A 24,669-nucleotide genomic window follows, 5' to 3' on the forward strand; every position below is an offset into this window, starting at 1 on the left:
TGGATAAATAGTAACATGGCGTCTATGGTTGCTGTTTTTTGACCAGGGAGGGCCGTGGGATCTGAAAAACAATATGCTTAACAGGAATATGGACAACGCTGGACAATAACTTGGAAATTAGTTTTCCATTCTGAATTATAAACGTAAGTTAATGCGCGCTCTGACCTGCTGTGTTGCTCAAAACTAATTTAGCTCAATGTTTTGTTATTTGTGTAGCTATAGCTAACGGGGGCGGCTAACAGAGAACTAAACCAAAACAAACAGCCCAGGAAGTCAAACGTGCAAGTTTGGTAGAACAGCATGGATTTGTATTAATTAAACTGCCCTGGGTTTCACTAATGGAGAGTTTTTCGGCGAGTGGTATTGACTTAGTGATGGCCCTTTTGCTTTTCCATTTGTGTTTTGGAAGTTCAGGTAGCTAGCAGCAGTGTTTCTGGGTTGTTGTGATGTGATGTGATGATGTGGGCGGCTGGGAGTGGGAGGTCAGTAAGCCGGTGGCTTTTTATTTGTTGCTTTCCAATGTGGGTTAATCTGAGACTTATTACTTACTTTACATGGACTCATTTAAAAACATTTTTTTTAGGCATTTCGCTTTAATTTACTTGGGGAAGTTGGTATGAACGATGAAGAATTTCACAATGTTTTTTATTATGCAATCTGGTTAGATCATTGTTGGCTAAGAAGACATTTGTCCATTTGCCCACAATTTCCAGATTCCGTTTGGCTTTCCTCCCCTGTCACCCCCAACGTAGCTTCGTTCGTCATCAGGGACAAAAGAGGAGGACGGGAGGCATGGAGGAGACCTCAAAAAGCCCAATAAAATCAGTCAAACCATCTCGTAACGAGGCAAGAGGAGTCAAATCTCTGCCTACCAAGCCTACTAAAGATGCTTCAGCGCAGAGAGATGGCAACAAGGGTGCTCTCCGCAGCAAGGAAAGCCATACTACCACAAAGGATGACCATAACATAGGCAGCCAGGGAAACCGTTTGCCTGGCAAGACCCCTGTAGATAGCCTACAGGATAAGGGGAGAGGAAGAACCTGTAGGCTGACTGGGAGAACGAGCTCTGGTGAGAGAGTCAAGGGGAAAGTGATTAGCCCGCAACAGCTGGCAGGACAAGCTCCTGATTCCAACCCCTCTGTGGCCGACAGAAGCTCATCTGGAAACGGAGAGACCCGTACTGCTCTGCTGCCTAGTACACCGGGGAAAGGCATTACAGAGCAGACGTCCAAGGCTGCTCCAGTGAAGGATAAGTTCCTTGGTGTGTCTAATATGTCTTTTCATAAGTTTTGTTTTTTAATTAGTTTTAACTTTTGTTCATGTGGTACTTCCTTGTATTTCACATTAAAGTTTTTGCTGTTGTTTACAATATTCTTCAGTGAATATACAATAATGAAAATTATTTTTAAACGCTTGTGGGCTCTAATCAGGTTCAGCTGGTTTAAATCACTGTGCTCCATTTGAGTGATTTTTTTTTTACAATGGGCTGAATCTAGAGTTGCAACACCCTCCATCCACTTCCTATTCATCTTTTTTGGTTTGTGATCTGTTAAACTCACCAACATTGCAGCTGCAGTCCAAGCTTGAATTATCCTCTTTCAATCTGCCGAGCTTGTTTTTCATAAAAATCCCCCGTAGACATGTTATGAGCTACTTTCTGTCCAAAATATTCCAAGAGTGACATTCCGAGCCGCCATTTTGTATTTTTTCAACGTGCCGTAAAACAAGACGTGAGGGGGAGCGCTTGTTTAATATAATCTTACCTGCGCAGGTAAGGCACCCAAAGAAGAGGCCGATGCAGTGCGACGCCCCATCACGCACAGCCTTCTATTAAACAAGCGCTCCCCCTCACGTCTTGTTTTACGGCAAGTTGAAAAAATACAAAATGGCGGCTCGGAATGTCACTCTTGGAATATTTTGGACAGAAAGTAGCTCATAACATGTCTACGGGGGATTTTTATGAAAAACAAGCTCGGCAGATTGAAAGAGGATAATTCAAGCTTGGACTGCAGCTGCAATGTTGGTGAGTTTAACGTCATTTAAGACAGGCAGATCACAAACCAAAAAAGATGAATAGGAAGTGGATGGAGGGTGTTGCAACTCTAGATTCAGCCCATTGTAAAAAAATCTAGAGTTGCAAATTGCGGCTAGTGTAATATGAGACATTACAGGCTACAGTCTAGGTCTGGGTTGATATGGACAAAATAATATCACTATTTTATACCATTTCCCCAATATCTTATTGTGACAATATCAATTTATCTTTAAAATCACACCTGTGTGAAGTGAGTGGTGCAACTCCGTGTGGGGGTCCCCGGGGGGGTGGTGGAAGTTCCAGACCCACAGGAACGCACGCAGGGGCCCGGTTCCGGAACGTTGAGAAATGACAGAGTTACTGTGTGGGGGTCACTGTACTGCCACTGGCACACCTGAAATCATCATTGCGAACGCAGTGAGCCACTTACTATGACAGCAAGGGCTGAATGTCTGTGTGTGTGTGTGTCCCGCTGTTACACCACCCGCCCGCCACCAGAGGGCGCAGCTGTAGCACACACACACACACACACACAACCACACACACACGAGCTGCGTTCGCTTCCCGCGTTTGCGCGTCTTACTTGTATATACAGTTAATATGTACGTGTGTGTTTGTGTGTGTGTTAAGTTGCGCACAAGTGGTGAAAAACAACCATGCTGTTTTCGTGCTCAGACCCAGCGACCCACCCACACACACAGCTCAGTAAGAGAGTGGTTGCACCACTCAAAAATTGCAGATCTACAAGATCACAACCGGTTAAATTGTGGCCCATTTTTGTGAACATTTTTATTTGACAGATGACTTCCGCACACCCGGTTTAATTTTATAGCAGGTGCGTATAGGTCCTGGCAGAACAGCAAATGTTTTAAAGGAGGAGAGACCCGCACACCGCCACTTGCTGGTTCAAGACGTTTATTTTGATGAGTCGTAGCAACGGCCTTCTTCAGGCATGAAGATTTTCTTTTATTAAAATGGAGCTTAAGTGACTAACAACACTCATATCACTGTTACAATATCCCAAATCACAGAAAATATGTAGTCTTGCATCATATGATTAAATCGATGATATTGCCCTAATACAGCTTCATACTGAGTGGCTGATTGACTCTGTGCAGGGGAGAAGAAGACAGTACTGTCACTGGGTCAATCTGAAGGGAACACTGAGGTGTGTGCCGTCATGGAGGAAGGTGTCCTCACTGAGCAACAGCTGGGCCTCCGGCAGGCAGAGGAACGTCTGTACAGAGATTACATCCACAGACTAGTGAAGGTAAGTTAACCATATAAACAGTATGCACTTTGTTTATCCCTGTTGGGGGTATAATCCTGATATCCTAATGCAGAGGCATGTTTTGTAGGTTGATTCTGTTGTCAGTCGAGTACATTCAATGCTCTTGTGCCAAGTGTTAGGGGGTTGAGGCCATGGCTGAAGGTGGTCTGTAGCTGCTCCATCTCATCCAAAATTAGTTTTGTATTATTTTAGAATTCAACTTGAAATAACTACACTATTATTTGGGGTTTGATTTCACTTGAATTTAATACACTATTGTCAAACAAAGGTACTGTGTGTGTGTGTGTTATCTTGTCAGTCCTTTGTTGGTGGTGTTATAGTATTGTATATATTATCTTTTTGTCAGAATGAGACTGACTGGCATCCGAGCAACTACACCAGCAAACCGCTACACAATACAAAACACTTTTGTAGTTGATCATTGAATAATTGTTTATATATTATATATTATAAGTATTATATTCAGCTTATGCTTTGCAACTATCCAAATTAATTTGGGAACACCAATAGGCCCCTTTCGCATCTTGATGGGTAAACAGCTTGTTGAGTGTGTTTCATGTGTAGGTGTTACATGTACAAGGTAAATTTCCTGTTATGCAGGTACACGCCCACAATTAACCCATATTACCTTCAGATGTGTTTTCCAGTCAAAATGGCTGCTGTGTAAAGGATCAATTGCCTTTCACCATCTTGTGCACATTCAGAATCAAGGGACTGCCAATGCCATAAGACGTTTTCTGAATGAGATACAATGTCTTGCATTGCAAGTTGACTGTGCTTAGTAATACCTGATACCCAATACAAATTCAAATATTCCTTGATCAGATCCATAAAATCTAACTATATAGAGTTTAAAATGTAAACTATATACTTTGTTGACCACCATCCACAAGGGGTCTATACTAGGGCCCTAAAGCTGAAAATCTTCACAGAATATATTTGCTCCAGAATAGGGAGGTTTCATGTGGTTAGTGGCATGCATTACAATTGAGGAGCTTTGCTGAGTGCTAATCCATGTCTGTTGGTTTCTGGTGACAATCAAAGCTAAGATATTTACCTGAGAAAATAATCAACCATGCGATGAGGTGATAATCTATAGCTGATAATGATGGATTTATAGTGTACTATGAATATGTTCTATTGTCTGTCCAACAGTAGTAAATACTCGGATGGGAATTTGGAGCATCATTGTGTTGATTCTGAGATCACTGGTGCGTTCCCACACCAGGGTTTCATGTCATGAGTCCTTTACGAGGGGTCGGACATGTAGCTGACCATTATGCTTGACGATCTTTATGTGGGATTTCTAAACCCGTACACAGTCAAATCAAATGCTCAGTTTATGTATGTATCCATGACACTCTTGAGAGTTTCAGCACAGATTTCCTCAGTAGACTAAAAAGGTTTGGATTGGTGTTGTTGTATCGTGTCTAGAGGTGGGTATCTTTTAGTAGATGGTTAGTCCAATTAGTTGGAAAAAAAATGTTAAACATTACTTCTCCCTCTGGCTCGGTCACTGACCTGTCGGCTCACATTTTGATGTGCATCTGCATTTGCTACACTGGCTGGTTGTTTGTTTCCCACCAGGTTGATGTCTTTTTGGATGCTGCAATTTGTACATTTATTTAATAAATGCATAGTTGGACTACAATTGATTTAGTTTTTTGTTTCGATTTTCACAGCAGTCCCCCGAATACCCAAATTTCCAGTACTTCTGCAAGCTGTGTACAGTGCACATCGAGAACATCCAGGGGGCTCATAAACACATAAAGGAGAAGCGACACAAGAAGAACATGATGGTATGTGAGACAAAATTTGCTGGCGGGCCTAAAGAGTCTACTTCTCACTTTACAGCTCTTAGCAAAGGGATGGATGGGTGGACAGTTCCAAGTCGATGCTTTGTGTGATTTCAGGAGAAACAGGAGGAGAATGAATTACGTGCCCTGCAGCCCCCCTCCCCTGCCCAACTGAGGGCAGTTGATGCAGCTGTGGTGAACACGGCTAAAGAAAACGGCATCTCGGAGGAGGACTTCCAGGTCAGACAGGACGTGGTCAAGAGGATGGAAGAGACCATCCAGCAGCATCTTTCAGGTAATTAAGGGTGCAACCGTTAATTCAACTAATTGATAATCAATTATAATAAACTAAAGATATTTTTTTCAATAGTGAACATAGCTGATCTACAAGCTCAAGCTTGTATACAATGTATGTAATACAAGCTTGTATTGTTGTGAGCTTGTAGTTTGTTTGTTTCTGTTGATGAGGAGCAATAGATAATGATCTTAGGTAGCTTACGAATTACATGGAGTCTTTGCTGAAAACGTGACTGGATAGATGTAATGTGTTGATCAAACCTAAGTTTATTGTCCAGTGTGAGTCCAAGATATGTGAAGCTGTCAACCTGTTTTACCTACTGTTTTACTATTAATGAATGAATTAACCTATAATCATTCTGGCATTTCAAATTATCATTGATGGTCTGTAAAATACTGTATCTGCATTTTGGACATGCATCTAAAATCATTCATATTTTTTCCAGCTTGCTCACTCCGTATGTATGGTTCCTGTCTTACCCGATTTGCCTTCAAGACAAGTGACATCAACATTGATGTCACCTTCCCCTCAACTGTGAGTTTGCTCAATTATCTGATTGATTCTATTATTGATTGTTTTTTTTTTGTTTGGAGCCGAGGTATTGTACATGAAGATGATGACAGGCCTTTGTGAAATGGCAGTGAATAGTAGAGATATAATCAATGATGCTCTGTGTTTCCTGCGCAGATGACACAGCCTGATGTACTTATTCAAGTGCTTGAAATCCTGAAGAACAGCCGTAAGCAATTTTGTGTGTGTGTGTGTGTGTGTGTGTGTGTGTGTGTGTGTGTGTGTGTGTGTGTGTGTGTGTGTGTGTGTGTGTGTGTGTGTGTGTGTGTGTGTGTGTGTGTGTGTGTGTGTGTGTGTGTGTGTGTGTGTGTGTGTGTGTGTGTGTGTGTGTGTGTGTGTGTGTGTGTGTGTGTGTGTGTGTGTGTGTGTGTGTGTGTGTGTGTGTGTGTGTGTGTGTGTGTACTTGCCTTGGAGTCACATTAAGCTTTGACCAATCATGCCTAACCAGATATAGGCTATTCAAACGTTTCCTAATGCATCAATTTATGCTTTCCCTATTTGGCACATTGGTCTGACATTTCATTAAATATAACCAGACTTGCTAAACTCAGACCAGCCACAACGTGTGCTATAATGAATAACAATCTAGTAAGTAACCAGTTGAAGCTCCTATTCTGTTACAAATAACAAAAAGGCAAAAGTACCGACGGAATTTGGGGATTAAAGTGCTACTGCAGTCAGCCAGCCAACAAAACAGGTAGTTTCCTGTCCTGGATTTGTTTCTCCCCAAGGACCCACTTGCCATTGTTTGGCTATATAATACTACCCTTTTATTTAGCTAGAATAGAAGTGAAACCAGCTGCTAAACCAAGATCCTGTGACTTGTTTGAGGTAATTTACTCGATACTTCAATTTCCCCCCCCAGCTCAATATTCTGAGGTCGAGTCTGACTTTCATGCCAAAGTTCCTGTAGTGTTCTGTCGGGATATTAGCAGGTCAGTGCTGTATCACATGTACACATTTCATTGTATCATCACAGTTATGTGCATTAGCTGACTTACTTGACCTTTCTGGACTGATTATCCATCCTTACAATACATACCATGGATTTGCAGCCTACCAATGATTGGCTGTAATGTAGCATCATTGGCTCCACAGCAAAGATTTAAATTAATCTCTAGCAGAAATGACACTATTGACACTTTTCAGAACATACATTCTGACAGATAAACACAGCTGGAGGTAATATAAATGTTTGTTTTATTTAGGTGTTTCTGTGTGCTGGCACATTGTTCCACCCACAATGAATGCTATTAGCTTTAGCTGTGTTTCATGGTTGTAACACCAGATAATCTAATGACAATATCAAAACCATTGTATTTGTTTTATTTTAGAATGTCTTACTTGGAAACACATTGCAGGGCTCAGAAAGTAAGTTTGGCCTCGGCCAATTCTATTCTAAGCCATTAGACGCAATAATAATAATAATAAAACCTTATTTACCGGTATATAGCACTTTTTGAAACAAAGTTAAGTGCTTGAACAATCAAACAGCAATAACCACGAAATACATCAATGATGCAATAATAAAAGAACAGGAAATGCAAAATACCAAACACAGATATAAATCAAGGAGATGCAAAGGCCATTCTATAAAAATGGGTCTTCAGGAGGGTTTTAAAATGTGTTAGAGACTGAGTTAGCCTCAGTTCCTCTGGTAGGCTATTCCAGAGCATTGGGGCCTTAACCACAAAGGCCCGATCCCCTTTACAATGATAATTTAGGAGCACTGACAATCCTATCCAATAATAATTATATTGCTAGTATAGACATTTAATCAAAGTGTGTGTGTGGTACTACTGATAGAAATGTGTGTGTAATCAGACAATTGCAGACAAACATTTTTCGATATTCATTTTGTACATCCTCCATCCTTGAAAGTGGCACTAGTGTAAACAAGAAAAGAAAGAAACTGTCAAGATGCCTTTTCAAACAAAGAGGTCTTTCCTTTAAAACAAGAGCTCTTTCATAGAATGGAGAGACTCAATATTTTGTTTAGAGCCAGAGCCAAGACCAGATGAAGAGCCTTGCCTCAAAAAGTCATCAATAGAGTATAATCTTTGGAGCAGATGAGAGTGTGGGTTCTTTTATCTTTTTCTGATGTCACTTTTGAATCAAGCACCTCTACTAAGTGATGTGCATATTCTATTCGATTTTGTTTTTGAAACGGAACAAAAAGGGAACACTAAATCTCAGCTTCCCATCATGCACCTGTGCACAGTGTGAAGCTCAACAGAAAGGGAAGTGTTCCCTTTTTGTTGTAAACTATTTACAAAATTATTTGCCGGGCCAGACATTATCGCTCAATTCCAATGTAACTAATCTAGGTTTATAGGAATGACATGCTATGCTTAAGTGCGTTCAAACGTTTTATGTCCCAATCGCTGACTGCAGAAAACATGAACTTGTTATCAGAACATCTGTTCTCACTGCAGTGATTTAAAGTAGACCCAGAATGTGTCCCGCTGCTGGACCACCAGAGGCCTAATGTATTATTTTTTATCTTTGACCTTAGAGTGTCTAACTGCCACATATAAAATTATTGCATGAAAATGAACAGTAAATGGAACATAAAGTGGATTGTCAAGGAAAATTGTGCTGCTCATAAAAAAAGAGAGAAATAATAATTAAAAAGGGTACAGTGAAAATACCAAAGTGATCTCCACAGAATATGTTCAACATTACAAACACAACATGTTCAACATACTGTAACATAATGGTAGTTTAAGAATATGGTTTTAGTCTAGGAGTCATAGATGTTAGTAGTTTAAAAACACATAATCTACTATAAACGTTTTACATTATCTGGTGTTACAAAGGTCTATTGAACATATACTGTATACAAGGGTTTGACCATGTGAATCATATGGTAGATCAGGCTAGAACTGAGAACCCCTATGATCATGCTGCTTGTCTTGGTTACATAATTATAATTACCTTCTCTGTGTTGTTTGAACTCTGGCCTACTGTATATAGTGTCATGTGGTATCACTTTTATTTTAGAGAGCAGTAGAAATGTGTTATTTCCCCATGGTTCAGTGACTAGTTCAAAATCCTATCTAACAGAATCCATCCAACCAATACAACTCCATTGTTTGTGTGCTCCCTCCTAGCGGGCTGCTGTGTAAAGTGAGTGCAGGCAATGATGTGGCCTGTCTCACCACCAATCACCTGGCAGCCCTGGCTAAACTGGAGCCCAGATTGGTTCCCCTGGTCCTCGCATTTCGATACTGGGGAAGGGTAAGACTGCCTGCCACCGAAGCCTTGATTTCATTGTTTCAACATTTGATTCATCCTTTTGTTTAACAAAGGTCAGCCACTATCGTGTTTTGCACCTTCAGTGTACTTTTGTGCTGATAAAATGTGGGGAAACATTACAAATATAAAAGACGTTTTTATACCTCTTATCTTAATGTGGAGGTTATACTAACCACTTAAACCCTACTTCATTGCCCCTGAAATTGTTCCCTCTACACAATTTACAATTTAGGCATTTAGCAGAAGCTCTTAATCCAGAGTGATTTACAGTAAGCAAGAACAACACATGGTAATACATCAAATACATAAAAATAGTCATCAGGAATCATACATAAGCTAAGATCCTCACATCTGTCTAACAGTGAAATATCTGTATTATATAACTGTATATAATGAAACTACCGTATGCGTATACACTAGAGTACTATGTCTACATAAGTTGAGCCTTTGCATACAGCTGTAAGGTCGTCAGGGCTAGGGGAAGTGCTACGGGCTAAGATGGAGTCTGAAGAGGTGGGGTTTCAGACTACGGCGGAACATTGGGACTTTAGGAGTGCGTCTGCAGTTCTGATTGCAGTGGGAAGTGCGTTACATAATTTTGGAGCCAGAAGGGAGAAGAGTTTGGGACGTGTGGAGCAGTGTCCCGGCGGTTTTAGTCAATGTACTTCCAGCTTCCCTGCGTTTGTTAATCTGAGCGCGAGGACGGTTTGTAGGTTCGGATACTCCGATCAAACTTTGAAGATATGGGGATGCTTTGAAGGCCAGCATCATAGTTTTGTATTATTATTATAATATTATTATTATTATTATTATTATTATAGTTTTGTACTCTGTGCGGGCAGCATCCGGTAGCCAATGGAGAAGGGGGAGACATTTTGGAATTTTGACAGCTGCAGCATTCTGGATCAATTGTAGAGGCTTAAAGGAGAATTCCATACTAAAAGGCTTTCTTACCTTTCTTTGTAGTTGTTACGTCCCCACCAAAGAGGACCAGGTGTTATTTTGTGCAAAAGCTCCTTATTGGCTATTTTCCCTACCATAAGCCCTAAATGAATTGCATTGAATTGAATGGGAATTGAATGGGGCTATGGGGTGTTGTGCTAATTCGCTTATTTCCATCTCTCAAAATTATAATTTCTTTGTATATATCCTCTCTTCATAATGTAAATAATATCCCAAGGAGCACACTTTACTACTTCTTTCGATGGGAATAAGCGAACTAGCATAACACCCCATAGCCCCATTCAATTCCCATTCAATGCAATTGAAAACCTAAAATAGTTTTTTTCTTCTTTTCTCCACAGTTGTGCCACATTGACTGCCAGGCAGAAGGTGGCATCCCCTCCTACTCGTTTGCCCTCATGGTCATCTTCTTCTTGCAGCAGAGGAAAGAGCCCATTCTCCCTGTCTACCTGGGACACTGGGTAGGTCAACCTGGCATCACAAATGGACCTTATCAAATCTCAATGTTGTGTGTGTGTGTTTATTTTACAATTACTAGTATGTTAACTGCTTAACCCATTCTGGGCGGGAACCCCTTTTGGTGTTTTAAGCATTATGTTATACTTTAGCTATTGAAAAAAAAAAGATCTACAAGCTCATAGTGCCGCGCTACGAGTTTGTACATCTGCTATTTAGTGAAAATGCCGTGCAAATATTTGAATATATATTCTTTCAGAGCGAACGTTTTAAAATCAAATCTTTGCTTCTGGGGGGGGTCCCTGGAACAACATATTTTCAGTTGGGGGTCGGCGGCCAAATACATATCATTTTTGGGGTTCTTGACATGAAATATTGAGCACCACTGACATAGGTATTTCAGAAAACCGTCATCTTTTGTCAGGCTTTTGAACGAGTTTGAAATACTGTGAAAAATGTGAATTTCTTCCCAAAATAGGGACGCCCAGGTTAACACAATCAACGTTGGGATTTCTTTCAAAATAGCAGCTCGGATATGGCAGCTTTTACTCTGAAAGCCCCCCCTTCCGTTCCGTACAAAAACCGGGAGAAATAATGTTGCTTGCTATGATAACGATAAAGTCGCTGGATAATCCCTCGCGTTCATATTTAACGAGAGGCATGTTGAAGTCAGAAATGAAGAGCTTAGTATATCCATCTGGTCAAAATCACGGAGAGCTCCCTAGATTAGGAGATACGAGCCTTTATTTCTGAGTATGGTGTAGTATGGTGCAGAAGGAGAGGCCAACCCCCCAAAAAAAGAAAATAAATCTGAATATTTTTCTCTCATTTGATATCAATGAAAATGCGCTAGGACGTGTACACACGTCCTGTCTAAATGGGTTAACATGGCCAAATTTGTATTTGATACAATAATTAAATGAATTGATATGCAGTGTCCCATTTGCTACAATATAAACACTATTTCCCCCTGCCTCTTTCAGATTGAAGGCTTTGATGTGAAACATGTGGATGAGTATCATATGACTGGAATCTGGATGGACATATTTGTCAAGTGGGAACACAGGCCTGCTACAGAGGGAAGAGGGGAGGCCAGAGGTGAAAGCAAAGCCAGAACAGAGCACAATAAACCTGATAAGAGCCCGCATGGAGAGGGACTGGTGAGTAGTGCTGCTCCATGCTGTCTGTGATAAAAAAAAATACATTTAAGTATGCTATCTTAGTTCCACTGATTGAAGCCAGAACACAATCACAGATCATTAAAATAAACAAAGAAATGTGAGATTGTAAATCTGCTATTTCAATGGGCAGCCGCAGCAAAATACTTTCATTAATTTGGGCATAGTTCCGTGAAAACGTTTGAGAACCACTGAGTATAGGTTATATATATCCTATAATAATAATCTCCTCTGTTCTGTCAAGACCCGCTTAACCCTTGACCTAGGCAAAGGGGTGTCACTTGGGCAGCTGTGGCTGGAGTTGTTACGTTTTTACACACTGGAATTTGCCCTGGAGGAGCACATCATCAGCATCCGTCTCAAACAGCTGCTTTCCAGGGAGGCCAAGAACTGGCCTCGTCGCAGGCTAGCCATCGAAGGTGAAGAATCCACTCCACCAAACACTCAAATGTCAATATGCCAGTAACACTAGTCCATGCGACTGTGGATAAGTCATACCATGATATCAATTTGCCAAATATTCATTCTCCTGCCGTCTCTTGAAATTTTCTTCCATAGTCTAGTTTACTTGCTAGTGCCTTTCATGTGTTTTGTACCAAATGGTCAATCTACAAGGTCACAGCACGCATTGTGAGCTGCTATATGGAACTTGTGATCTTCTGTTTTAGCCGAATGTTTTCCTATTATGACATGCCCTTAGGGATGCTATGATTCATGTATTTCAGCAGTGACTCAATGAATGCAGAAATACAAATGCAAAAAAGTTCTGGAAATGTCACAGAATCATTGGAATTTCACTTGGGGCGTGTCTGATAAAATGAATATTGAATATCTAAATAAGTCACAAAAGCCTGAGTAGATTAAAATGACTCCAAACAGTGAAATATCCCTTTAAAGAGGAGGTGGAACTCTGCACCTTGCTTTATATCTATATACTATATATATTGTGGAACTCTGCACCTCTCTCTCTCTTTCTGTATGTTTGTTTTCTTTCTTATCTGCCATTTGTAAAGGTGTTTGCACATGGGACGCATTTTTCAGGCTGAATGTCGATCGGAGCGAATGTCTGTTTTCGGCGAATAGTTTTCGGACTGGGGTCGATTATCAGTTTTTCACAGCTTTCTTTCACATAGCTAGACATGGTCTTTCACCCTTTGAGCAGTCACAAAGAGAGTTGATCACAAAGAGAAGAGCACAAAGTACTTTATGAAAAGCCAGAGTGGGTATGAAAATAGGCAGCATGAAACGCACACAAACACACACACACATACACATTCACAGTCACACACACAAAGCAGTGGAAAAATGCAGAGCGAGAGTCTGTGGGGGAGAGAGTTAGAACAACACAGTGACCTTGCAACATTGCTATGATATAAATAATACGCATCGCACTCAGTGTGCAAGGATGTTTTGCGTGACGTTTTTATTGCAGATTTTTCTTATTTCGGATCAGCAAAACACGGTTTAAAAAAACCTTATTGTATCTTTCCTATGTCTGGGTTTGGGTTAGTCAATTCCTCGTATATGAGCATACTTGGCCAATTAAGGGATTCTCATTGTGATTTTCTCCACTGTAGATCCCTTTGCCCTGAAGAGGAACGTTGCACGAAGCCTGAACAGCCAGATGGTCTTTGAGTACATTCAGGAACGCTTCCGTACAGCTTACAAGTATTTCGCCTGCCCCCAGACCAGGGGCAGCGGGGGCCGCCAGAGAGCCAAGAAGGCCAGAAAGCACGACCCCAAGTCAGAAGTGTCTGAGAGGAAGGAAGTCCCTTCCTCGAAGGCGATAGAGAGCGATGGGATAGGTCCGACGCCCGGAGGAGGGCAGCACGAGTCAAAGGAGGAGGAAGAGGAAGGGAGCGATGAAGAGGAAAGCTCGGAATCGTCTCCAAAGAAGGAGAAGACGCTGGAGGCCAGCCTTGTGGACCTGGTCCTGAGCGAGGCGGACAGTCCCTCTGAGAGACCTGTGAGCCCCTCCCTCTCCCCCAACGGACTGCTGGACAGTGACAACGAGGGAGTTGGGGAGGAAGACAACATGCTTTCAGAGGGCGGTCTCGTCGGCCCACAGGACCTGCACTATATCTTTGATAGAATGCTTTTCACTGGTGGGAAGGTGAATGACCAACACACACTCTTTTCGTTTACAAATATTTTAATCAATATAAGGCTGCTTTTTGTCTTAACGGTTATTCTTTCAATTTTGATTGAATAATCGAGCATGTGTAAAAACATTCAATATTATTATTATTTAAATATTTTATAATTCAATAAATCGACAGGTCTGATTAAACATTAAAGGGATATTTCACTTAAAAGAAATGTGGATCATTTTATCGTCTACTCAGGCTTTTGGGAACACCCTGGGTGCAGTTTTTAAGTTGCTTGATTCAGTATTTAGATATTTAATTTTATAGGACACTGTCTTTGGTTCTGGTGACACATACTACCCTCCTAATACAGTGGAGGGGCAGTGTTTTGTTTATTATTTTCATTGATTGACTTGCAACCATTACTTAAAATGACAGTTAAATACATTGCAATTGCATGTACATGACTGTATACACAATCTTGTGATTATTGTTTGTCTGTAGCCACCAACTGTCGTGTGCAGCATCTGCAAAAGAGACGGTCACCTTAAAGACGAGTGTCCCGAGGACTTTAAGAAGATTGAGCTAAAGCCTCTCCCCCCAATGACGGACCACTTCAGAGACATCCTTGACGGGCTTTGTAGACTCTGCTATCGTACGTTTTCCACCTCATACTACATAGGGCACGCTTCTATAGTTTACCATTCATTGAGTACACACAACTAAGCATTTTCTGCACACTACCAAGCATTTGCAGCACACTGAAGTGTCAAAATTTAAAACACAATCGTAGAAATGGAACACACCATAACGAATGATAATGACTCAGTCATTTCTCCTTTTGTAAAATTATTCGGTACCGTGTAGTCCTACCCTTTTCATAGTAAAACATAAAACACCACACAAATATGCAGCCAAAAACCTTTTATTTCATATTTTGAATTTACATTACTGTAAAGCGGCCTGCTCAAACCAGTCTCTGTCTGGCCAGTCTCTGTCATCAACATCACGGGCAATGACCAAGCCTCGTATGGCGCATGAAGGCCTGACAGACCTCAACACTCCATTGCTCATGTTTCGATATTTGTTGTGTTATAGGTTGATGCTTTGAGATTTTACATGAGAAGTGTGAGCAACAACTGAACATTGTGTGTAGCATTTGGACAACAAAGTGATGTGTAATTGACAGAGTGTAAAGAAGGAAAGTCAGCGTCTAATGCTGATAAGTGAGTGTGAAGTAGTACCAAATAGGGTCGAGCGTTTAGCTACATGAAGTGAATGTTGTGCAAATTGTGCCGAATTTGAGCTTTTTGTTTGTTAACAATGGTGAAAAACTGTAATGCAGGAACATATTCTGTATTTCTTTTACTTTTACTACCCGTTCCAGTAAGCACTATTAAGAAAATGTGTTTATAATACTAATGCAATAAAACTGAGAGCAAATGTGCATGTTAATAAAACAAATTTGGATTACTGTCACTGGTGGAAAGATTCCGGATGGAAGTATCCGTAATATATATCTGTTTTGCAGATGAACTGTCGCCATCTGGGATTGAGCAGCAGAAGAGGGAACAGATCCTTGTGAGTCTCGAGCGGTTCATACGAAAGGAGTTCAACGGTGAGTAGAATGCCTACTGTATGCCAACTGGCAACCAATCATTGTGTTTGCATAGAGTAGACACTAGCATTCTTTCTCTGTCCTTTCCTGCAGACAAGGCTCAGCTGTGCCTGTTTGGCTCCTCCAAGAACGGGTTTGGCTTCAGAGACAGTGACCTTGACATCTGCATGACCCTGGAAGGCCATGAGACCGCAGAGGTAGGTGGAGTGGACACACTGCTACTGTGTGCGAATCCTGACACATTGTGAATAGATTTGGTGATCTGACCTCTTTATTTAATTTTTTTATCTGTCTAAGCAGACATTGAACTGCAAAGAGATCATTGAGGGCCTTGCCAAAGTGTTAAAGAAGCATACAGGTAAAGATTTCCTCTGAATATTTTAATGAGTGAGATAAAGTTGAGTCTCTGCTGGAACTGTTAACCCCGCGACCCAATTCTGTATAAGCGGTTGAAGACGGAAGGATGCATGGATAAATTTGTGATAAACAGAGTGTGTAGGTCACGTAAGAGTTAGATATGCTATTTTTGGATTAAAATGAGCTTTTATGTAAAATGTTTGACAAATTTTAGAAGATTTGCCCAGAAAAATTAAGGGAAGCTCCGCACACTCAGATCTGCGCACAAACAATGTATGTAGAAGATTTGCCCAAAAAGGGCTGCAAGGGTTATATAAACCCATTGTAACTAAACTTCAAATTTTTAACCATCTTAGATTCATTTAATTGATATGGTTAATGGTCCTAATGTGTTTTTAAAAAAAAACACATTAGCCTGAGCCTTGAAAATGAAAGTAAAATAAAATTAATTAAAAAAAGCAATAGTGAAGGATGCCCATTAGCTGATGCCATGGCAATCAGCTAGTCTTACTGGGGCCACTCCACACAAAAACATCTATCATGGTCATGGTTAAAATGGAGTTTGAAGTTACAATGGGTTTGTATATTGTATGAAGGGAGTGTGATAAAAATAATAACAAATTTCTAAATACTGAATCAAGCAACTTAAAGTGGCACTATGTAAGAAAACGTAGACGTTAAAATGACCCCAAACCTGTTTGTTTTAATTAAATTGTGATTATCTAACATAGTCTACATTTCCCAAAAGGAAATGCATGTAGTTAATTCAGCAGGGATAAAAGATGTGCCCACCAGAGATTGAAGAAATGACTGACCAGAGGGAGGGATATCAAAAGAAGAGTAATGGATGTCCCCTCATCCCTCCAGCAAATGTAATCCTGGCTGTGTATCCTTAATTATATTGCAGGTCTGAGGAACATCTTGCCTATCACAACAGCTAAAGTGCCCATTGTAAAGTTTGAGCATAGACAAAGTGGTTTGGAGGGAGACATCAGCCTCTACAACACTCTGGTAAGGGAGAAACTATACTTGAAAATATTCTTTTCAATTATAATTTCCGCTAAAGCGCTTCCTAGTCATAAATGTTTATTGTTAAAAGTAGATTGAGTGAGACTTTCCTTGCAGGCCCAACATAACACCAGAATGCTGGCAACATATGCTGCCATTGATCCACGTGTGCAATACCTGGGATACACCATGAAAGTCTTTGCAAAGGTAAAAAAGGGACACTATTGTAAGCAGTTGCTAGAATCAATTTCATTTCAAGGTCTCATTTTTCACTGCATGCCTACATTTGTCTGATGTGATTCCAGCGCTGTGACATCGGGGATGCCTCCAGGGGGAGTCTCTCGTCCTATGCTTACATCCTAATGGTGCTTTACTTCCTGCAGCAGAGGCAGCCCCCAGTCGTCCCTGTCCTTCAAGAGGTAAGTGTCCCAGCCACTTTAACGTATCAAGTTCTTTATTAATGTCCCCGGAGGGAAATTCGGTTTACAGCAGTTCGTAGAGGTTTGAAACGTAAAAACTAGGCATGTGGAAAATAATCGATACAGACGTGCGCGATGCGAGTGCATCGGTTCATTCACTGTGTATCGAATACAATTGACGGGTGAAATCTCGATGCATCGTTCGCGGAGCGCTTGCATCGGTAAAATCCATGGTTGCACCGATTTTTTTTTCATGTTGTATTTCACCCTATTCTGTGTTTCCGAGGCGCGTTGAACTTTTCTTCAGAAAAGGAAGAAAAAAAGGTCTCTCTCTAACATTCAGGGCAGTGCGCTGCAGCGCACATAGTCTGTGAACAGAACCTACTGTACGACGTTGGAGACAAGTTGAGACAACAAACAGACTATAAAGAGCACCCGCGACTAACAGAAGTGAGCCCCACCGCCCACGGGTTAAACAAGAGAAGCACCACCTTTAGCTGTCCTAGCTTTGTCCGTTGATCAGTTGTTGCCTTTTCACTGTAGCGCTGAGCGCTGGTAATGATCCACAGCTGTGACCAGATTTGACTGAGACTGACTGATTTTATTTTTTTAGTTAATAGCGCAGGCAGTCTCTTCACATACTAGAGCATGTCTGAAATAAGTGTAAATATGAAATAAATGCTTAAACATGTAGCTAGGTTCGAATCGTATCGAATCGCATCGTATCACAATGTCCAGAATTGAATCGCCATCAAATCGCATCCTATCGGGAAGATGGGTGAATCGTATCGCATCTGATCGCCAGGGGATTCCATGTATCGCTAAAGTATCGTATCGCTGGCAGTGCATCGAGATGCGCATTGAATCGGCCTTTACATGCCTAGTAAAAACAGTACAAAACAGCAACAGACATGTGACAACATAGCATAGGGCAACATAGCATGAGCTCATCTGTGCAATTGATAAAAAGCGAGCGAAGTGAAGGCCAGATGACAGCAGCCTATACTGCTGATGGCTCTCCAATTGTATGCCAGTACTTTTAGAAGCAGTGGATGTCTAGTCTACTGTCTAGACTCCATTCATGATCCCTGAGAGCTATTGAGTCACAGACATTCTGACATTCTGCCAAAACCGGAAGCACCACAGTGGATTCAAACCATCAGGCTCTCCCGTGTGGACTAATGGACACCCCTGCGTCACTCGCAGTATAAGACCCTTTCTTAAAGTAAGACGTATGTATGACCTCTTTTCAGATCTTTGATGGGAAGAACGTTCCACAGAGAATGGTGGATGGATGGAATGCGTTCTTTTTCGATGATCTTGCAGAGTTGGTGAGTTTTTTCTGAAATAATTTAGCAAAAGGCTTATTCATGATGGCAGAATAATGACAATATTGCCATCAGGTTTTTACTAATTGGGCTGCACTTGAAACATAGTGTGGTGTCACCTATTTCAGTTTAAATGTGCCAGAAATTACAGTAGACAATTGTGTTTAAAACCATCCCCTGTATTCCAGTGTCAGAAATGTACGGGGGCAGAGGGCAAGAATTTGAATAGAGAAGGGGGGGAAATCATTTTCCTCACAAATCCTGTTACATTATTTTATATTCACTACTCAGGGAGAACCCTTTGAATTAAACTTGTACACATTGAATAACTTAATACAAAGTTCACAGTACATTGTGCCACGTAACGTTGTGAGCTTGTAGATTTGCTATTTTTGGTGAATAATTTGTTATAGTATCAGGTATAGACCATTGGGGGAAACCGGTCAACCCACCCTAAATATGAATATATTGTACCAGTGGGTACAATTTTCCCAGGAATATTTCAGGGTACAATGTGTTTGATTGTATGTGGTCACAGCGTCGTCGCCTCCCGGAGCTGCAACACAGCAAGGAGTCAGTAGGAGAGCTGTGGCTGGGCCTGCTGCGCTTCTACACAGAGGAGTTTGACTTCAAAGAGCATGTCATCAGCATCCGGCAAATTAAACGCCTCACCACCTTTGAGAAACAGTGGACCAGCAAGTGCATTGCTATTGAAGGTATTCACACAAGACTATTAAGCAGCTCATATAGTTAATCTTGCTCTTATCGTTGTGCTCAGTGTCCTGTTATCATATCACCTACTTTGCTCTTCAGATCCTTTTGACTTGAACCATAATCTTGGCGCTGGAGTGTCCCGTAAAAGTAAGTCCAAGAGACACTGTGATTCTTCATACTCTATTATGAGCAGATACAGTATGTCAAACAGATGTTTTTTTATTTGTTATAATTTCTTTTGATGCTTGTTTCATGAAATTCCCAAATGGCTATTTGTCATATTATTCAGGCTTTGGTATTATTGACTTGGTATTAGTGACTCTGATGTCATTGCACTATTGTGTGGTTGAAAATGGCTTGTATGTACAGATGGACTTACTGCTTTCCTCTGTTTGTTGGTTTGGCAAATGTGTCACTTACATAATAATTAACCACTAATAATTATTATTAACCACTATGGTTCACCTATGTCCCCCAGAATGCCCCTATTCTGGGGTGAACACATTCAGCTAAAATGGGTAACCATTGTGAGCTTACAGTATATATTTGATATTTTGTGTAGAGGGGAAGAAAGGAACAGACCAAATATAGAGCCCTGGGAATTCGGCCGACTAAGACTTCGGTTAAGAAGAGTGACCGCAATTTCTCCATTTCTTCATATGGATTTAGAGTTCATGCTTACTTAATTTTTTTAATTTCTCTCTCCATCTGAATAACTTTATAATGTTTACAATAGAGCGAGCCCTTTGTGCCACTCGATCACCCTCTGTGTTTCCTCCCTTAGTGACAAATTTCATCATGAAGGCTTTCATTAACGGGAGGAAGTTGTTCGGTACTCCATTCTACCCCCAACCCGGCATGGAGGCGGTGGGTTTGACAGCCATGCAGCCAGGCTCAACATTGAAACCATGGTTTACTGATGTCGTCTTTATCCTGAAATGTGTGGTGTTTTTTTTCTTTTCCTTTTCCTGTGACAGGACTACTTTTTTGACTCCAGGGTTTTAACAGATGGGGAGCTGGCGCCTAACGACAGGTGCTGCCGGATCTGTGGCAAGATCGGCCATTACATGAAGGACTGTCCTAAGAGACGCAGGTACATGGGCAACATGCAACCACTTAGTTCATAGGCAGCAACTTATAGAACATTTTCTATTTGTTTGGTCGAATAATCTTGAGGCAGGTTTTTACTGAATAATATGTCTCATAGTTAGTTTGATTTGATTTATTTATTTAGCACAGTATAAAACAATACAAAGAAATTGGAAATGCATAGAAAAAGAATAATAAAGAAAAGTGCTAGGAGGGGGCAAGAAGCCCGAAGGGCTTATACGAGGCCTCAACCTGTGTACAGTAACCAGACATTAAAAACATGATTTGAGTGCTAAATCAAGCTTGGTGTGAATGTCTCTTGCTATCAATTCAATTTGGAGAAAGGCAAGTCAGAGGAGTGTAGATGTGGAGACGTTTATTGGAGCTTGTCGGCTGATGGGGGACATAAATAAGAGGGTGAGACAGTGGTGACGGTGGGAGAAAAAAACCTCCTGATATCCCTGTGGGGAGGAAGGGTTAGAATCTGTTCTCCTAATTCTGGGGTCTGATGTACTGAATGTGTTCACCACCCCAGAATGAAGAAGAAGGATAACGACAAAGAAGACGATATAAAAGAGGATGAGCGTGAACCCAGGGAGAGGCGTTGCTTCCAGTGTGGGGACATGGGCCACGTACGCAGGGACTGCCCCGAATACCGCCACCTCAGACAGCGGGCCACCGGCGGACCAGGTACGCCAGCACCCTCCACATAGTCCACCGACACATCCATACTGGGACCTACATTTTATACCAATTGTCTTTATAAATAGCCAATCTACAGGCTCAGTTAGGTGATCTACACCAGGTTAGTCTTATTGAAATTACAAATCTTTTTTGAAACTGAAAATTGATCTCCGTGATCTTATCAAAACAAAACAATGTATTCCTAACCCAAGTTGTGTACATTTATTTAGGAGTTGTGTGTAAAGTTGTAATTTGATTGGATTAGTTAGAAGGTAAGCTACAGCTGACCCCATTTTGCCACTAGAGTGCTTTAGAGGCTCACAATTAAGAGTGCTCAGTGGTCACTTCTTCCTCCCTAGCGCCACACATGGTGCGGAACATGGTGAGTTCCCAGTCCATCCCCATACCCCAGACGACCCCAGACCGCCCTGGAAGGACCAGGCAACCCTCTGAATGTGTGAGTAGAAGAGTGTTGACTCTTGAGAGTGACAGTGTACGTATAAGGGGCCAAACTTTAATTTTGTGTTTGCAAACACTTGTTATACATTTACCTATCCACTTTGTGCACATAAGGCCTTATTTAATGTTATATAGTTTGAATGTAACTATACTCAATGTAGCTTTGTGCCTTTATAGATTTTAATTATTCTTGTTTCCCTTTTCTCACTCTTGTTGATAGTCGGACAGTCGGCAAACTCCTCCCTATTCTCCCCAGCTCCCTAGCCCCTTCTCCCAGAGCTCTTCCCAGCTCTCCAGCTCTCCCCAGTCGTCCCAGAGTAAGACCTGCTCCACCGGCCCCCACAAACAGTCCCCCCATGCCCAGGTCCCTCTGTCTCTCTTTGGCTTCCCCACCTCCCACCCGGGCCAGTTCCACCCGGGGACTCTCACTGCACTGGGGATCCTGCCTTCTCACCAGTCCCAGGGCCAGCCACACCACTCAGTCCACCTCCCCTCTACCTCCTGGCCTATCCATGGACCTGTCCTCACAACCTCTTCTCCCAGCGGTCCTTCCCCTCCCAATCTCAAATTCCCCCTGCGTCCCGCCTCCGGGAATGTGAACCCCGCAGGCTCGGGGGCCAGCCCTAACCCGATGAATTTGAACGACCCCAGCATCATCTTCGCCCAGCCTGCGGGGAGGCAGCTGGGCGTGGGCGGGACGGGAAGGGAAGGCCACTGGCACAACCACCTTCCACAGCCGGGCTCACTTGTGGGAAATGGCACTGTAGGCAAGTCAGGTACTCACTGGGTGAATTTTGGTTGCACCAGCTTTCTGAATCTTTCTATTGCTTTGAATCTTTCCATGTCTCTCAGAACTGATCAACATTTATATAATCTTAGTTAGTCTGGTTAGACAGGCCTCTCTGTCAATGGTTAAATGTGTGCTCGGGTACGATGTGTTTGGGATGGGCTTCTTTGTAACACTGTGGTGGTGGAACACACTAGGGCTGGGCAATATAACTTGAAATCAATATCACGATTATTTCAATCTTTGCCTTGATTACGATTAATGACTATGATTAATGAAACAATATTTAAATAAAAGAAAGGTGAAAATAGCTAATCTACAAGCTCACAATGTGTCTCGATGCAACGCGTTTATATATAGTGCAGCTGTTTCCAGTATACAGTATTGTATATGTACACCACCATTCATTGTAATGTACAGCAATGTATAATGCAGAGTTAAGTGGTCAGACTAAATGATTCAGTGGATTGTAAAAAATTGATTAGACTTAATGGCAATTAATTTGTTGATATATAAGAAATATATAAGAAATGCTTCTTGATTATCCAATTAATCTGCACAGGCAAGATTAAGTTGATTCTAAAAATCTGTTTCGCCCCAGCCCCAGGACACATTGGGTATACTCGTATAGACTGGAACATTACATTGATGTGTGGTTGGCAGTTGTTTTAGTGGTCTATTGAATGCTTCATCATCTCTGCAGATTCCAGCTTCCAGGCCCAGTTTGGGGGCGTGACCCAAGGATCTCGGACTTGGGAGCACAATACCACGCCTCAGTTCTCTCTCTCTCCTTCCTGGGGCTTCCGCATGCCACAGAACTTCCTCCAGCAGGGCAATGGAGGCTACCAAGCCGGCAAACCTTTCATGGCCCAAGGTGAGAGAGTCTAGGACACTGGTTCCCAAACTGGGTCTACTCTGGACCCAAGGTTGGGTCACGGACCAATTTTTATGGGTCCTTAATTATCTGCATTTTGTTTTTCATTATTATTTCAAAACATTTTCGGAAAAAAAAAACATTTGCAAAAAAGCAAAATGTTCCATAATTGTTTTTTTCAGCAATTTCATGATGAAATAAAAGAAAAAATTAATAAATTCCATCAATTAGAAAACAAATGTTTAAATAGTAGTGAAAATAGAAGATCTACAAGCTCAAAATGTGGCGCAGGCAAACGTCGAATTTCTGTTTTGGGTCACGGGCTAAAAGGTTTGGGAACCACTGGTCTAGGATATCTAGTTTGGGGGTGGTCAATTGGTAAGTTCGTCAAATAAAGGTTTATTTATATACTTGGTTGGATGCAGCCTCGGGCACCATAAATAGTTGATCTACAAGATCTCAATTTGTCACACCGTGACGTGTTGTGAGCTTGACCAGTCAGTGGCCTTGTGGTTAGAGTGTCCGCCCTGAAACTGGGAGGTTCGATCGGTCGGGGTTCGATCCCTGGCCGGGTCATACCAAAGACTGTAAAAATGGGACCCAATGCCTCCCTGCTTGGCACTCAGGGTCAAATCAACTAATCGAATGATTCCCGAGCGTGGCACGGCTGCAGCTTACCGCTTCTTGGCTGCGGCTCACCGCTCCAAGAGATGGGTCAAATGCGGAGAACAGATTTCACTGCGGTAACGTGTGTGACAAATCGTACAACTTTGACTTTTTTTTTACTTTGTACATCGGCTATTTTAAGCGTGCGACACTGACGTGCAACTATCACTTTAACGATCTTTATGTTTAACTAATAATCTCTTCTTCAATATCCAACTATTCAAATATTATGTCCCTCTAACCCCTTATATAGAGAACCACATACTGGATGGGCACACAAACCTAAAATAAAATGCAATAAAACCATTGTCATTATGACAACCTTCTGAGTCCATTAGTGCCATATACTGATATACTGATTCCACTCCTGTGTCAAACTTCTGAACTGTGCTGCTGATAAACCTTAATGTTGCCGCCCTCTAGAGGCCTAGGATTGAAATGACACGGCCAGCTTTGTTCTGATTACCATTCTGAATACTACACTACAAACAAAGTACTCAAGCTTGCATGTGCTGATTTCTGTATATATTATTTTATTTTTCTCATAAGGTTCTGTGGTGCACCCCAACCAGAATTTCCCATTGGTCCCCCATGGACGGCACCATGTAAATCTGAATTTCATCCAGCAGAAGAAGTGAACCTTGCATCTCCATTTAATTGGCTATATATATATATATATATATATATATATATATATATATATATATATATATATATATATATATATATGCACA

At 41.5% G+C, this 24,669-nt stretch overlaps 1 protein-coding gene across 3 annotated transcripts; it reads left to right on the plus strand.

Annotated features, from left to right (window-relative positions):
- On the plus strand, nt 1-24,669 carry tut4 (terminal uridylyl transferase 4). 3 transcript variants are annotated; one of them, XM_083767342.1, is made up of 30 exons: nt 1-143; nt 714-1,261; nt 3,154-3,305; nt 5,009-5,125; nt 5,240-5,417; nt 5,866-5,954; nt 6,108-6,159; nt 6,856-6,925; nt 9,104-9,230; nt 10,553-10,672; nt 11,651-11,827; nt 12,090-12,264; nt 13,423-13,958; nt 14,437-14,587; nt 15,464-15,550; nt 15,644-15,747; nt 15,851-15,908; nt 16,815-16,918; nt 17,033-17,122; nt 17,221-17,334; nt 18,588-18,665; nt 19,201-19,378; nt 19,476-19,523; nt 20,161-20,243; nt 20,354-20,469; nt 21,001-21,155; nt 21,509-21,606; nt 21,829-22,384; nt 23,099-23,269; nt 24,485-24,669. In XM_083767342.1, exons 2-30 carry the CDS (start codon nt 793-795, stop codon nt 24,571-24,573), a joined length of 4,542 nt encoding a protein of 1,513 aa, XP_083623468.1. In that variant the 5' UTR covers nt 1-143; nt 714-792; the 3' UTR covers nt 24,574-24,669. The 3 variants fall into 3 exon arrangements, with proteins under 3 accessions (XP_083623468.1, XP_083623469.1, XP_083623470.1); XM_083767343.1 differs by having other exon boundaries at nt 21,829-22,375; XM_083767344.1 differs by lacking the exon at nt 1-143 and having other exon boundaries at nt 1,135-1,261; nt 3,121-3,305.

The sequence above is a fragment of the Protomyctophum parallelum genome (genome assembly GCF_964188405.1).
Source record: "Protomyctophum parallelum genome assembly, chromosome: 6".
NCBI lineage: Eukaryota > Metazoa > Chordata > Actinopteri > Myctophiformes > Myctophidae > Protomyctophum > Protomyctophum parallelum.

What these genes read in the sequence shown, in the direction of transcription:
- tut4 (XM_083767342.1), top strand. Translation starts at nt 793, where the DNA reads ATGGAGGAGACCTCAAAAAGCCCAATAAAATCAGTCAAACCATCTCGT. An exon ending in TCAGCCTCTACAACACTCTG is followed by an intron (nt 16,919 to 17,032) that starts GTAAGGGAGAAA and finishes CTTTCCTTGCAG; the next exon opens with GCCCAACATAACACCAGAAT. An exon ending in TCGTCCCTGTCCTTCAAGAG is followed by an intron (nt 17,335 to 18,587) that starts GTAAGTGTCCCA and finishes ACCTCTTTTCAG; the next exon opens with ATCTTTGATGGGAAGAACGT.